Source organism: Rhinolophus hipposideros (genome assembly GCF_964194185.1).
Source record: "Rhinolophus hipposideros genome assembly, chromosome: 19".
Taxonomy (NCBI): domain Eukaryota; kingdom Metazoa; phylum Chordata; class Mammalia; order Chiroptera; family Rhinolophidae; genus Rhinolophus; species Rhinolophus hipposideros.
In genome coordinates, this window is record NC_138065.1 from 28,180,698 (window position 1) to 28,197,271 (window position 16,574).

The 16,574-nt window shown below is 40.7% G+C and overlaps 1 protein-coding gene across 39 annotated transcripts in view; it reads right to left on the reverse strand.

The window, feature by feature from the left end:
* The window catches only part of DCAF8 (DDB1 and CUL4 associated factor 8), a 39,631-nt gene that overhangs the window by 2,733 nt on the left and 20,324 nt on the right, over window positions 1-16,574 (reverse strand). For all 39 annotated transcript variants that reach the window (XM_081026100.1, XM_081026088.1, XM_081026077.1 and 36 more), the window contains 6 exons: window positions 11,962-12,072; window positions 7,638-7,710; window positions 7,111-7,168; window positions 6,500-6,607; window positions 4,020-4,150; window positions 311-430 (listed from right to left, as the gene is read on the reverse strand). In XM_081026100.1, coding sequence (XP_080882226.1) covers window positions 311-430; window positions 4,020-4,150; window positions 6,500-6,607; window positions 7,111-7,168; window positions 7,638-7,710; window positions 11,962-12,072 — 601 coding nt within the window. The remainder of the gene's footprint in view (window positions 1-310; window positions 431-4,019; window positions 4,151-6,499; window positions 6,608-7,110; window positions 7,169-7,637; window positions 7,711-11,961; window positions 12,073-16,574) is intronic.

Below are 16,574 nucleotides of genomic sequence, written 5' to 3' on the forward strand. Positions count from 1 at the left end.
TGTTAAACTGAAGTGGATTAGATTAGGAAAGGATGTCCCAGGTTCCTCCACTGAGAAGATGGGAAGCTTTAAAATAGAATGCTTCTTCCTAAAAATGTCCCCTCTCCCCACTTGAGCATGAACTAGAGGCACTTCAAAGCTGCCCCCTGGACTAGGACAATTCCTAGACAGGCAGTGACAGGAATGTGGGGGAAGAAGGGTGTTAGGGCAGTGCCTTTAAAGAACTGAGCAGCAGGTCATTCCTTCCTGTGACAATGAAGACTCCTAACACTATGCAGATACGTAAGAACATCAGCAGTCAGCTACTTACGTCCTTTAATCCTGTAAGCTCAGTGGAAGCTTCAGCTGTGGGTGCCCAGATCTTGACATCATGGTCTAGGCCACTGGTTGCCAGCACAGGCAAATGAGGGTGGGGCTCAAGACAGTTTACCTGGTCAGGAGGAAAGGAAAGTACAGGCTCGGGTATGAAGGAGTAGGGTTTAAAAACCTCTACTCACCTTGAGCCAAATAACTATCAGGGCTGAAGCAGCTGCTGGAAAGGCAGGCCCACCCATTATGAGGCTAAGCCAAAGGGCCCCTGGAGGTGGAAGAAACCCTGGACACAGACTGGTTATAAGACCAGGCCCATCTCTCATTTCCTATAGGCAAGGGTGGTCTCCTCCCCAGACATAGCCCTAGGGGTAGGCAGTTGACTGGCCAAGCTTACTGCTGGCTTCACAAAAAGGCAGTGAGGTTCACATGTCCTCATTCACTATAGATTCCACAGCTCCAACTTGCCCAAGGATGGGAAAAGCCATCTCAGTGGCTTTCACCAAGTGGTAAATAACTTAAAAAATGAAGACAGCAGCAGCTGCCACTGAGCCCCCAGAGAAGAGTCAGTCAGAGGACAATTATATTCACTTGGCACTATTTAGTAGAACTGGAGGAAGGCACAGGCTGGGAAGAGGCCGAGGTGGGGCGTAGTGGGGTAGTGGAGGCACATTCATGTCTGCCTGGGAATTGCACATCTCAGCCACCCTTATATTCACTGAGCGGGAGAAATGAACTAGGGCAGGCCTCTGTCTTAGGCAGCTTTCTTCTGTCGGAAGGCCCTTATGTCCCCTGTTGTCTGACTTGGAAACTTCAGCCTTTCTAACAGGGCAAGACAGGGAGGAAGCTTCCCTTTCCACCAGAAGAGCTGGTCCAGATCTAGCTGCTAAAGCATTTTCAGCCTTTTAGTCAGATGAGGAATAGATAGGAAAGTCACCCAGAAGGAAGAAGGTGTGGTCTTAGCCACTCCTCACCTCACCCCACACCGCCTTGCAGCTGTCCTACAGTCCAAGAAAACAACCCCTGGTTCAAAAGCCTCGCTCAGTTCTCGCTGGTCCAACCTCTGCCTCACCTGCGCACACAGAGCAGCTGAGGCCTACGTGGAAAATAAAACTGACCTACAGATTTGCAGTCTTCTTAGTCTTCCATTTTACAAATAAGCAAATGCTTAGAAAAGTCTAAATCTAAGTGTGAGCCCAAGAGTAAAGTAGAAACCTCATTTCCCGACTTTTCTCACTCCACATAACAGTTCACTGCAGTTTTTATTTGGGCTCCTTCAGGAAGTGTGGAAGAGGTCCCAGCATCTGGAGTATGAGGAGGCACTAGACAGAAACTCCACTGCCGGGGAACATTACTAAAAATATGTGACAACTTACACATACAAACCTGAACTCATTCATCCACCTCCTGATAAGCTCCTTACCCCTCTACTTTGATCTAACTCTGCTTGAACAAATGATTGAAATTAAAAGGCACAGGGAAGAAATTCCTTGGAGCTTAAGATTAAGGACAAAGCCAATGGCAAAAGGAACAGCAGAATAAATTACATACAGTACCTGAATTGGAGCCTTCAGGGGGAACAGACAGAGCACTTCTAGGCCAGGGTACCCAGTCACTTCACCAGACCTGTCTAAATGCCAGGACTTATCCTGTCAACAATGCCTTAGCAGAGAAAAGAGCTCTGGCCTTAGACGACTGGGCTAGGGGATGTAAGGAAAGGGATGAAGCAACAAAATGCTTTGGGGAGACTAAGGATTGTCCTTTGACATCCTCCACCCTTGTCCCTGATTAGGAAGAAAGAAAGGACTAGAGTTTGAGCGAAGAACAGTCAAGAGACCTAGGCAAGGTGGACAACAATTTCTAAGATCCCTTGGTTCTAACATTCTACTTTATGATACAGGACTGCTATGAGTCTGCACTGAGGCTGGTACCTGGTGACCCCATTGCTGGGAGGTTAAGACAAAAAAAACAAAACAGAGGGAGCCAAGTGAGAACCACATGGATGACTCAGCTTCACAGAAGCAAGATTAAGCCAGGAAACTCACTTCAGGGTGCAGTCTCTATACTTCTTGGTCTAGCCCCTCATTCTTATGAACACTAAAAATCAGGCCTGCGGCCCAACCATCCCAAGTAGATGCCCTCCTCACCTGAGCCAGAGATTAATCATCAAACCCTAGTATTGGCTGGGCTGAAAGCAAACTGGCCTGCAAAGTGATTGTGGAGAATGGACAAGTGCTGGCTTGGGGAAGGGCATTCAGCCCTGTATCTCTCTGGAAGAAAATTCAAGACAATAGTTTATGTTCAAGAAAGGATTTCAGTGACCCCTTCTGACTTCTGACAATATGCCTGTCGCAGAATCCTCGTTAATAAGACTCCAGTGTTTTAGGTTGTTCACTGCAGATGCTAGGACTTATAGGAGAGTAGGAAATTAAGCAGGCAACAGTGAGACATACCTTCAAGTTCTAGACTCCTCTCCACTTACACTCAGGCCATAGAAATCTTGGATCTATACTCGTCCCAGGTCCCAAAAACTTAGAGGGAAAGAGAAGAAAATCTAAAATAGCCTCACCCCAGGGCAAGAAACACACAAGAAGGAATGGGATCCCGAATGCAAGAAACCATTATAAATTCTAACACCACTCTCTGGATAAACCTCATCAAGAGATAGCTGGGCTCTTTCCAACTCCTCATAGCTTAGAAGGATGAAAACGAAGAGACTAAGCTGTCTTAGCCATTCCTTAGAGGCTCTTAACCAGACTACTTGGATAATCAGTACAATATAGTCTCCCAAACTGTCTCTCTCATATTTTCTGCAGACCAAAAACCTTATAATAGAAAGCTACTGAACTCCTTCCTGACTGACTATGGGTCTCAAAAAAGAAAAAAATATATATATGGTTAGCTAGGTACATTTAAGAGCTGACCAGGCTTCACTCCCCAGCTCAGGATTCTCATGCTTCCTTTGTGCCCTATCTCTATGGAGGCTGTCTGTAGAATTCAAAGGTTATGCAGACTGTGATGCGATCACGGGCTGTATAGCAGGCTGCTCAATCATTCTTTAGGAGAAAAACAAATTTTTTTGCCATATTTGCTCTCTCCCTGTATATTTATATACGTTATATTTGTATCTATATGAATGAAAACATGACATTTCACCCTTAAATACTTATGTATCTCCTAAATACAAGATATCGTCCTACATAAATAGATTGCTATCATCACATAAAATAACATTGAATTTCACATTATCTAATGTATGGACAATATTCTGAATTTCCCAGTAGTCTGAAAACTGCTCCCTCCAACTTGTATATGTTGATTCAGAATCTAGTCAAGATCATTACTTAGCTGCTCGTAAGGAATGAGACATGGAGACACCTTTGGCATTATGTAGGATAGGATGGTGTGCCCTCAACTCTAATGCTTTTCTTTTAGGAAAGATCCATGCCTAGAGATATCTCACTCAAGCCAGAGGTTCATCCCTAAGATCCCTTTCTCTTCTCAATAGGCCGTGCCTTAGAGGGGCAGAGACAGGAAAAAAAAATATCCCATTGAAACCTCGGCACCCCCAGACCACATTGCTTTTTGGCTGGTTAGCCCTATGTGATATGGTGGCATGTTGTCACAGTGAGAATTCAGTCACCATGCCAAAACCTACCTTAATCACTGGAGAGAGTAGAGAACCAGCCAGCCCAGCACACCATACTCACCACGCCTCCCTTGTCCCCCTCCATGAACTGAATGATCTGGCAGGATGATTTCTCCCAGAGGAATATATGCCCACAGTCACTACCGCTCACCACAAACTCACTCTTGGGGCCATAGAAATTGACACCTTTTACTGAAATGACAGATGAGGGAATAAACGAGGGTTAGCACCAGGCCTACAAATACCTAATAGGGTTAGTTATTCACAAACTCTAAACCAGCTAAGAGCCAAGTAATTCCTTTCATTTTCACTAAACAATCAAGGGATTATTCATGTAAAATAGTTACAACAAGAATCCCACCAGTCCTTGAGACTATTTCTATTCTCCCAAAGAGTTAAGGAAGTTAAGGAGTTGGCAGTCTCGTAGCAACAGCCTAAGTCTCATTAGTCTATAACATATCAAGCAACCACAGGCCTCATTAATACATTACTGTCCAAACCTGAATCGCCCCAGCTCTGCCCACTCCTGGAGAGCTCTGTCCTATACTCTAGGATTATCCTTGGGATGCGTACTTTATTGGTACCTTATCAATGCTTCCTGGGTCATCAGCTGACCTGAGACTAATGGAGGTATACACAATTGCCTATAAGAAGCAGGTGCTTGTTACCAAAATTCTGCCACTCTCTGAAGTTAGTGAGAAGCCAGGAGTCTCAACTACGATGTCTGGTCATGAGACCAGCACTCCTTCTTTTGTCTGCCCATGTATAAGAGCCAAATACAGGTTTTTCCCCCTCTTTTCTCTCCAGCTCAAGAGAAAAAGGAAAACTAACTGCTCTCTCCAACTCAAAATTATGACAGATATCTGTTAGCAGTGGTAACAACAAAGAGCAGTGATTTCCCAAGTTTTCTGTATATTAGAGTAACATAGGGGGCTTTTAAACATCCCAATCAGTGCTTATTAAGTGACTTATTATTAAGAGACCAATGCTGCCAGATGGGTGGGGGGATGTGACTGGCCTGCTAAGTGGCAATCTGCTGGGAACTAATGGCAGTAGGAGCATAACTAAGCATTTTTCTCACTAAGTGAAGTGGGATTTACTTATTGGCACTTATTTTTTATAGTCATCAGCTACCCACATGCTACAAGCAGTATAAATGGATAGAGAATTCCCTCCCTCTAGTTAGATCAGAATTCACTGACCTGAACAGAAAATTGAGAGTGTATCTCATTGGTGGAGCCCTGAACAAATTCAAAACTTTGTAGGCAAGGGAGCCTACAAGTATAGCTCCCTGGCTTCTGGCCCTGGCAATACAAGAAGAGACCCGAAAGGGATGTGAAGAATACTGAGTGCCAGAAGTTAGTATTTAGTGAACTACCGTTTCATTCCAATGGAAAAAAAACATTTTTCATCCGGCAACTCAGGCCTTTTGGTTGGTGTTCATCCTTGTGAACTTTCATTAGTCATAACACATTTGGCAATCATATAGATGTAGTGTTAAGCTCTGATTTTGCACATGGCCTGAGGCTAGTGTAACAAATAATGGACTGACACAATCAAAGTTAATGTTCAGTGTAAAAATACTTAAGGACCCTCAATGCGAACATTTTTTTATTACTAGGAGGGGAAGCAGCATTCTGTTGCTGGTGCTGAATGATCTGTCTGCTACAAATTGTAGTGGAGAAAACCTCAAAGACACAAGGAGTCTATACTTGGAATGAAATTTCTGTAAAACACTGGGAAACATGAACTCACTGTAAATTGAGTTAATGTTGATATTTGTGATATTCTTATTTAAAATTGGTTAAAGAATAGAATGTAACCAGAATTCAAAGAAAAGATGCTTATTGTAGAATTACCACAAAGATAACATGAATTTTTTCCTGAAAATAAAGGCAGCATGTTTTGGAATGTTAAAAATCTGAGAAAAAACAACAAAAAATATTTTTAAAAAACAAACAAACATCCCAATCAGGTTGCATCCCATACCTATTAAATCAGAATGCCTGGGGATGAGAGCTAGGCATCAGTATTTTTAAAAGATTGTCAGGTGATTCCACTGTGCAGCAAAGAACCACAGACAGAACAAAAAAAAGGCCACTCTTCACTGCAAACTTGGGCGAGGTACTACACCATTCCTTTTCCTCTGTCTCATTCAAAAGAATCACTTCTTCCCCCTCTAGAGGTATAAGCTCACCCTGTATTAAAAGGCAATTCAGTACCACTGACTGAGGAGGGCTTTCCTGGACTCCCTAATAAGCATTTTAAACCCGAAGTTACCTGAAATAAGAAAAATAGTCTAATCTCCTTATGCTCAAACCAAGTAACGTGACTGCAGTGGTGAGAGATACCCCTGGGCTCTGTCTTCTCTAGCATTGTAGGCCCATAGCAACTCCAGGCCAACTAGGGATCCCCTCCCACAGCCCTCAGTGGCAGGCAGCCTACTCCTTTAGGTAGTTCCTATTTGCACAACCTGAATGAGACACTGTGGTTCTCCAAACCAACAGACTTGACTACATAAACCTAGAAAGACAGTCTCACCTGTGGCGCTATTTCTGTGGCCCTTATATCTCTTAACATACTGGGCCCCATCACTGTGAGAGGAGTTGAAGAGATAAATGTCTTCATCATTGTAACTGGCCAGGAGCTCTGCCAAGAACAAGCACACAGTAGTGAAGACAAAAGGCTGAAAACAGCTGGGATCAAGAGCTGGGGGTTGAGGTGGGGCTTCTTGCCAGTAGTGCCCCCTCTAAATACCCAGGTATATAGCACCCATCTTAGTTGGAACAGCAGGCAAGTCAAGTGTCAAGAGTAGACTAGGAACACATTGCCAACCCAGGGATAGCAGAATGCTCAGAAAGATCACACCCATTAATTCAAGAATGAGTCAAAGGCCTAAGAAGCTGCTCAGGCAAGTAGCCTAGACTTCAGGACAGGCTCTACTAAATCTCATCAGCATTCTGCTGGGCATTGGTACCTGGCATCTCCAAGGGTCATCTGCTGCATCCTCCCACTGTGTGCTCACCATCAGCAGTTGCTCCATTTGGAGCCATAGCACAGTGGTGAGCACTGGAGGGCAAATGCCTCACTGCTCAGCAGCTCCCTCGACAGAAGGGGCATGCCAGCCTAGGAGCTGGGCCCTGCTCACGTACCTGTGCCGTCGTGGCTGTACACAAGACAGGTGATGTTTGCTTTGGACTCACTGTTCACCTGCAATAAGGAGCAGATACTGACTGATGCCCCACCCCCACCCCATTTGTTATACCATCTTCAGGAAATAGGTTTTCCTTCAAATTCCCCTCTATCTTCTCCCAGAGATAGAGACAGAGAGACACAGAGACAGACACAGAAAGGAGTACAACTGATGAAAAATGACAACCTCTGGGGGAAGAGGACTTTCTGTTGGCTATCTTCTGTGTGCTAGCTATTTTACATATACATTATTTCATTAGGCCTTACCATCATTGTACGAGGCAGTTATCTCTATTTTGTCAATAAGTGGCCAACAGTGGTGAGGTGACTGCCAAAAATCACAAAGCTGGTAAGTGGTAGAGCCAAGACTCAAATCCAGGTGTCTGACTCAGAAGTCCAAGCTCTTCCCACCATACCAATAAGTTTGGGCGCAGCCTTGGGGTCAAGCCACAGAAGCCTGGAGCCACTGGCCCTTCATGAATCTTACCAGGTGATGAGGACAGAATTTCTTGAGTACTCCATTGTTCTCATTCTCATCAATTTTCCTCTGGTCATAAATTCTGTGGTCAAAGAAATGAAAATGTCAAAATTTAAAACCTGATCCCCTGTAGAGATGTAATTCAATGCAGTGGCAGGAATAGCAGTCAGCTTGATGTCAGGACACATAAAGGACATTCCTCAACTAAGCTTGAAGGTCCTCCTCTCCTGACCCCTTTCCAAACCCTAACTCTTTTATCCAGGCATTTCCCATTTCAAGGGGTAATCCTCAGCTGTATCAGTTTGAGGTGGCTTAGCTCTGCTCTCAGCTTTTCTATACTTAGTTTATTTTAACAGAAATAAATTATAGAGCTTTTTGTGTGAATGCTACCTCCCCAACTAGGTTTATACTCATGAGCAGAGACCATGCTTTATGTAAGTCAGTAGATCTTTAATCCCTTCTTGAAATATGATTTGGCCAGTTCTCCCTCTCATACCGCACAACCACCATTATAAACCACCTGTATTTCCTCAAGACTCCCTCTCTTCCCTTTATTCCCATCAAGCATCAAACTACCTTCACCTTCCCTCCTTTTTCCAATCCAAACTTTAATCATTCATTCAAATTTTATTACACCTATTATATGCCAAGTATTGTGCTAGGTGCTAGAAATATAGAGAGGGACAACACAGATCTAATCCCTGTTCTCACCCGTCAGTCTTCTCAAATCTCAGTGTTTCATCTCTCCACAGATGCTCTTCATCTCATCTCTCCAAGGACCTCATTTGATTAGTCTGTTCTCAACCTCTTCCTCATCACTGTCTGCCCATTTTCTAAATATCCTCCTTCTACTAACTGTCCTTTCCTATTATTGCTTTTTCTGTCCTTCCCCTAGCAGTCAATTTCGAAGAGTAATCTACATTCAATATTTTCACTTCCTCACTTCCTAGTCATTTCCCAATCCATTCCCATCTACTTTTGGCCCTCAACTCACCACTGCAACTTCTCTGGCTAAAGTCATCAGTAAGCTAGCTGCCAATGCCAACAAAATACTTTTCAGGCCTTTCTCTCTTGTCCTGAGATTTTTCATTACTCCTTCCCTGAAATACTTCTTTCCTTGACGTCCAACTACTCCCTAATGTTGTTCATGGGGTTGTCTTTCTGTGCCCATCCCTTAAATGCTGACATTCCTAGAGGTTTGGCCTTAAGTTCTCTGACTCTTAAGGAAATTTTAACCTAGTATCTAAGTAGTATGTGAACATCCAAAAACTGTTTATATGTATTTTCCAGGGAGAGTGGATCATAGTTCTCCCTACGTTCTCAAAGAGGCCAGAGACTCAAAACGGGTGGTGGAGAGAATTCTAATCAGTACTTTCCTTTGGTGATCAAATTTCATTACCAATTCTTTAACTACCGTGTTTCCCCGAAAATAAGACCTAGCCAGACAAACAGTTCTAATGCATCTTTTGGAGCAAAAATTAATATAAGACCTGGTATTATATTTATTATATTTTATCATATATCATATCATATATTACATAAGACCGGGTCTTATATTAAACTTTGCTCCAAAAGATGCATTAGAGCTGATTGTCCAGCTAGGTCTTATTTTCGGGGAAACACAGTACCAACCAATGCAGACATGTTTCATAAATCTGTGTCTCCAGCCCACACTTATTCTGAACTCCAGATTTACGAGGTCTGACAATTAAGTTCGTGAACTTGTTCCAATGATGTTGCTAACATTTATTTGATATCAGACGGATTATATATAATTATTCATTATGAATTTGTACCCACTGGACAAACAATGAACCAAGTTTACTATTTGGAAGTGCTGAAAAGGTTGTGTGAAAAAGACGAAAATGACCTGAACTTTTTGCCAACAATTCATGGCTCTTGCATCACAATGCACGAGCTCCCACGGCACTGTCTGTGAGGGAGTTTTTAGCCAGTAAACAATTAACTGTATCGGAACACCCTCTCTACTCACCTGATCTAGCCCTCAATGACTTCTTTTTTCACCTGAAGATAAAAGGAAATATTGAAAGGAAGACATTTTGATGACATTCAGCACATCAAGTAATATGACGACAGCTCTGATGGCCATTCCAGAAAAAGAGCTCCAAAATTACTTTGAAGGGTGGCCTAGGCGCTGGTGTCGGTGCATAGCTTCCCAAGAGGAGTACTTCGAAGGTGACCATAGTGATATTCAGCAATGAGGTATGTAGCACTTTTTCTACGATGAGTTCTCCAACTTAATTGTCCAACCTCTTATCTACATGCCAACTGCATGTTGTAATGGGATGCCCAAAACTAAACTCATTCTAAACTCTTACCCTGAATCTGTTAATGGCACTATCCTAAATTTAGGTGGCCAAACCAGAAACTAGGTCCTTTCCCTCCTATACAGCTAATTTCTTTCCTGTCAATTCGACTCTCTGGGGCATTTCTTGACTGTATCTGCTTTTTCTACCCTTAGTCAATTTTTGCCTAGATTATATGTATTATCCTTCTAAACTGATTTCCTTGTTCGTACTGTCACCAGAATTATGTCTAAAATGCAAAATTTTATGTAAATTTCCTGCTTAAATCTCTTCAGTGATTTTGTACTTTCTACTAAATAAAGTCTAAACTCCTTAGTATGGTTGCTTAGCACTTCTCAAAGATTCCATACGTTACACAAAAATCAAACAAAAACAACAAATAAAAACAATGCTTCCTTGAACATACCATGTGATATCTTGCTATCTTACCTCCCCACATATTGGCCCCTCTATCTGAAATACTAACTTCGCATTTGTCTTTAATACTTCCTGTGAGGAAGAACAGCATAATGAAATGGTTTCTATCATATTTAAGGAGTCTGATCTGAGTTCAAATACTAACTTTGCAATTTATTAGGTAAGTAATACTGGGTATGCTAATATTTGTAATCTTTATATATCTGTTTCTCCAAAATGCATCTTCTTCACAGTAGATGCTCAGTAAATGCGAAACACATGAATCAATGTACGTATGTACTCTCCACAATGCCTTGCTTAATATCCTGCATAAAGAGAATATCCAGAAAATGTTTGCTAAATGAACCAGGAAAAGAGAAATAGGAGACTGCTATACTACCAATTATTACTCTTTAACAAATATATATCAGCTGATAATCAGACTTTTTTCCCTCTAAATTAAGTCTAAATCATAGCTCTCAATGTCTCCAAACCATAAACTTCAGCATGTCGCAAATGAGTTAAAAAAATTTAAATATTAACTATTTTGGTACACGGACTATTCCGTGTTCCTCTGTGTTTGTTGTTCTTCTTTATGGGGAAACATTACCTTCCCTCTCATTTCTTATGAATAAATTTCAGAATATAGTTATACAAATGTGCTCTCATTTAAAAGGGAAAATAATGCTCTTCACCCACCATCAAGAAAGCAGAAAATCATTCATTTCCCTAGTGATCCTCTCCCTCCTCCCTTTCAAACTGATCCCTCAGCAACAGAAGAAAATATAGTTAAAATAGGCCAAATGAATAGGGACGGGATACAGTTGTGACTAAAGGCCAGAAGGAAATTAACTGGTACACATGGGGATTGAATCCATGAATTCTGTTTTCCTTAGGATATGCCTCAACAGCCAGTGCTAATAACAGGTATTCACAGTAATAAAAATATCACTACAGATAAAGAATAGTGGTTCAAAACAGTGGGAGTCAAAAATGCTGAGTTCACACTAAGTGCTCCCAAGTCAAATCATTTCTCTATCTGAAACCAGCATTCAAAATTTCTAGTGAATGTTAATTTATATATGAAAAATGGTGGAAGATATTACAGCACTTGCTAGGAAACCTTAGCTACGTGGGGACCTTGGTCAATTCACCAAACTTCTTTAAAATGTGATAATCTCTATAGTATGTTAAGCCACCCCTTGAAGATTGTTACATTAGGGAGAATAATTCACAAAGAGTTAAACCAGGGGTGTCCAAACTGTGGCCCACGGGCCAACTGTGGCCCGCAATCCATTTTTAATTGGCCCGCAGCAAATTCCAAAAATATATTTAGTTTATTTAAATAAACCAGGTGAGGCAGTGGTCTCACCTGGTTTGAGTAAGTGGCCCAAATGTTCGTGTATTTTACCGCATGTGGCCCTTGGTGAAAAACGTTGAAAAAAGTTTGGACACCCCTGAGATAAACTCTTTTGGAAGAAGGTGAAAAACTCAAAGATAGCGGTTAATGAATTCCTAGACAATTCATACCTTTCCATAAGGGACACCTGGTAGTACACAACGCATGAGAGTCTCAAAGTCTCAAAGACACAAAAGAGCCACGGACTCACCTTACAAACTGATCTCGTCCACCCACTGCAAATTGGTGGGTATTGGCAGGATTTACATAGATTGTATACAGCCCCACTTTCTTCTCCTTTTCTTTTGTCACTACCAGTTTCCTTGAAGAATAGAAAAGCATATAAGTTATATTCTCCAAAAAATCCAGATGGTCATGACAAGTGAGAGCAGAGAGAGTAATGCAGACACAGCTAATAAGAAACAAAACAGGTTCTCATTTGGAAAGAAAGAAAAAAGTGGTTAATGTTTGTTTTGAACATAGAAGATAAAAGCCACCTCTACATATATTTACTAAATGCTACTTTGGGGATGGAAAAAAATACGTGGTGAAGTCATTTTCTGGTGTTCCTCAAGAAGTATAAGTTAAAGGTATATGAAAGTGCTGCTCTTCAACTAGTCTCAGTTTAGCTGGAGTCCTACAGGATAACCAATCATTAAACAGACAATACTACCCACTCCTTCCCATCCTTCAGTTATGAATACATGTTCCCAATCATCTGGGAGCAGGGAGTGAGGGGAGAATGAATCACAGAGTACACAGAAAAACACCTTAACATCAGAGTCTCTCTCTTTGATTCCAGAAGTGTCACCTAAAACGCAGTGTTAGAAATGCGCACAGAGAAATGACAAGCCAGTTTTCTAGCACAGGGGCAATCCAAAGAGAAATAGCATTCTTCCCTTACCTGAAGCGAATGAGAAGAGGACATTCTTAAAAAGAGAGTTGTTTTAAAGGCTGATAAATAATTTCTAAATTATTCTTCAGGTTGTACCACCAACAAAAATTGACCCTTAGGAGAGCACGGGGCCCTGAGGAAATACTATAAAATTTCAGAGGTTTAGACGGAAGATTCTGGTTTTCAGCTATAATTTGTCCCAGCTTAAGGGTAGCACTATGAATAATCTTCCCAGATGTAAATGTCCAACCAGTCAAATATGACATCATAAAGATTAATTTACAGAAAATAAAGGACAGGAAAGAAAGGAACTGAGCTTTAGTTTTCGCATTTAATCTTCCTGTTGCTATGGAAACTGAAAAAAATATAACCATGACAACAAGTTTCTTGTAAAGAAATTATTTTAGCATCCTCTCTAGTCAGTCACTCCAGCTTAGGAACTGCTCTAGGTAAAGTGGAAAGATTTTATTTGATTTTAAAATCTCTGCAGCCTTCCATTAAAAGAATAGTGTATAGAGGTTATTAAAAATGCCATGAGGGGGATGACTGGATGGCTCAGTTGGTTAGAGCACGAGCCCTCAACAACAAGGTTGCTGGTTCAATTTCAGCATGGGATGGTGGGCTGCACCCCAGCAACTAAAGATTGAGAATGGCGACTGGACTTGGAGCTGAGCTGCGCCCTCCACAACTAGACTGAAGGACAACAATGGGCCCTGGAGAAACACACTGTTCCCCAATATAATTTTTTTTAAAAAGTCATTAGGGAAGACACACACACTCAAAAATACTAGGCAGAAAACATCAAAATGGAGAAGGGGCAGCTCTAATCGGGTTTTAGACAGGGAAAAGTAATAGGAGCAGAAGCTGCCTCTTTTCACAGGACCATCTTATTTCCTCAGCAAGTTGGATTTTCAGGATAGTCAGACAAATATAAAGGTTACTACGTGGAAGCTAAATGAAAAAACTGTAGGGACTGATTATGAAGTACTAGCTCTACTGTCACGAAATCCTGACAAACAGCTCAATCTTTCCATGCCTCAATTTATTCACCTAAAACAAACAATTCTCTCTCCCAATGAATAACTGCACAGAGTATCCTGAGCTCCCTGAGGAACATGCAGAGAGGTGCTATGAAAATGATTAATCATGGCAGAGGGAGGCAGCACACGAAACCATATGAAACAAATCTACCAAATTTTGCCTTAAAATTTGCAGTTTTTTAATGAGCAGGTATATTCCAGCAAAAATGGAAGCATAATGACAGATCAAATGATTCCTTTGAAGAATATCTCAAACTGGCTTCCACTGGATAAAGGAATATCCACCCACAGCTTCAAATCCAACTCTTTTCCTAAGATGTTAGCCAATTTCACCAGTTTCCAGAGACTTAGCTATCATATATATATATATATATACATATATATATATGTATATATATATATGTATATATATATATATACAAAATAAAAATTCCCCTATGTCAACTTCACACAAAAATGCCTCTGATATAAGTGGATGTTTAGGCATCAGCTTAACACATACAGATAGCTTTGATTTTCTGGCCATGACCTTCACATTCAGCCCTCCACCTCATTCCAGTCTTCTACTACTTCTTCAACCCCTAAAACAATTTTTTTTTGAAGGCTCACTGTCTCTTACTTCCTAAATCGAGAATGTGGGTCTCCTCCTACTGTAAGTTTCTCCTATGTTCTCCCTTTTAGTTTCTATTCCATCTATCATCTGGTTCCATTGGTCATCTTTCAGCCAGATTTTTCTGCCTACATCATTTCATTACAAATTCAATAATATGCCAAAGTTATCTTCTCTGTGCATTACTGGAACGAGAGTCCCAATTCCCTGCGGCCTAAGTTTTCCTGTGACCCTGATCCACAGAATAAGATCTCATTCTGCTTTGCAACTCTCTACAAGAGTAGATCAAACAAACTCATCATTTTTTGCATCTTTGCCCTTCCCCTCTGCTTTTGAAAATTTGCTAATAATGTTCCCTTGTCACCACAGAACCACAGAACTTTAGAACTGAAAATAACAAACGTCATTCAGTTAGAGAGTAAACAATTTTCTCAAAGCTAATGCAGGCTAGTACTAGAAGACAGATCCCTGTCACCCAGGCCTGTTCCCTTTCCAGTATGAACTCAGTATCACCCAACCTTCATCCTCCTGAAAGTTTATATAAGTAACCAGAACATCCTTTCTGCAAGCCTAAAATATTTCCATCACAAGCATTTTTTTTTTACCTTTTATTTATTTTTTTTATTAGTTTCAGGTGTACAAGACAAGGTAATACTTAGACGTTTATCATTTATATCCCTCACACTGTGAACCTCCCTACCCCCATCCATTATCCCTCCGACCTCACACCGAGCCATCACATTATATATATAAAATTACAGTTGGCATTCATTAACGTTTAGCTTCTGGTGTACAATGCCATGATCAGGCATCCACAGTATCTCTGAGGTGGTCTCCCAAATAGGACGCATGTCCATCGGATACCCAACAAAATCTTTACAACATTATTGAATAAGTTCCCCAAATTAATTTTCAAAAAACCCTGAGGCCATCTTGTGGTTACCAGCTGCTTCCTAATCCCTTCACCTTTCCCCTTATCCCCAACCCCCCCCTCCCCTGCCCCCGCCCATCTAACAACTCTCGGTTTTTTCTTTGTGTCCTCAAAACTGTCTCTGATCAGTTCATTCACATATTCTTTTCTTTAGATTCCGCATATAAGTGAGATCATATGGTACTTGTCTTTCTCTTTCTGACTTATTTCACTTAACATAATGTTCTCTAGATCCATCCATTTTTTGCAAATGATAAGATTTCTTTCTTTTTTATGGCTGCGTAATACTCCATTGTATAAATGTACCACAGCTTCTTAATCCAGTCATCTACCGATGGGCATTTCGGTTGTTTCCATGTCTTAGCTATTGTGTATAGTGCTGCAATAAACATAGGAGTGCATACTGATTTTTGAATTGGAGTTTTGGATTTCTCCAGGTAGATGCCTAGGAGTGGAATTACTGGATCATAGGGTAGTTCCATTTTCAGATTCCTGAGATACCTCCATACTGTTTTCCATAGTGGCTGCACTAATGACAAGCAGTTTTTTAAATTCTTCCTCTCTAGACAACTTTTTCTATACTTGTATCTAATAAAAATCAGCCTTATGTTCCCTAAATTAAATTAACTTATATTTTACTTGTATGCTATGCAAATCAATGACATCCCTTATTTAATACTGGTGTTGATACACAAGATTTGTTATAATTTTTAAGACTAAGAAGACAGTAAGTACTCTAAATAATCCATCAACAAGGCAGTGGTTAAATAAACTGGTATGCCAATGCTGTAATGTATATATCATGGTTAAAAATGAGGTAGGCAAAAAAAAAAAAAAAAAAAATGAGGTAGGCATTTATGGTCTGATGGAGAAAGATCTCTAAAATATATTATAACATGAAAAATGCAACACGTGTTCATATACATATAAATTTATATACATACATATTTCTATATACACATTTATATATACACATAATTATCCCATTTATGAGGAAAAGTGTATATGTGTATATTAAGACACAGAAAAACGTACAAAAAAGACTGGAAAGGTATTCAAAATTTTTAACAATGAATATCAATAGCCAGAAAAGTGGGACGGGGAGGGGTACATGAGGGAGAATTTACATTTTGTCCATATACTGTATCGGAATCTCTTATGTGAGTCTTCTCTCTCTCTCTCTCTCTCTCTAGGATTGCCTGGGTCCAAACAAAATGCTATGGTATCACACAGCTGAAAAGGGATCTAATTATCCATGAGTCTCAAATTCCATGAGTGGTGATATGATAGAGCTGTACTATAGCTACCAATATCTTTGTTCAAATGTTATAATTTAATTGTTTACCTC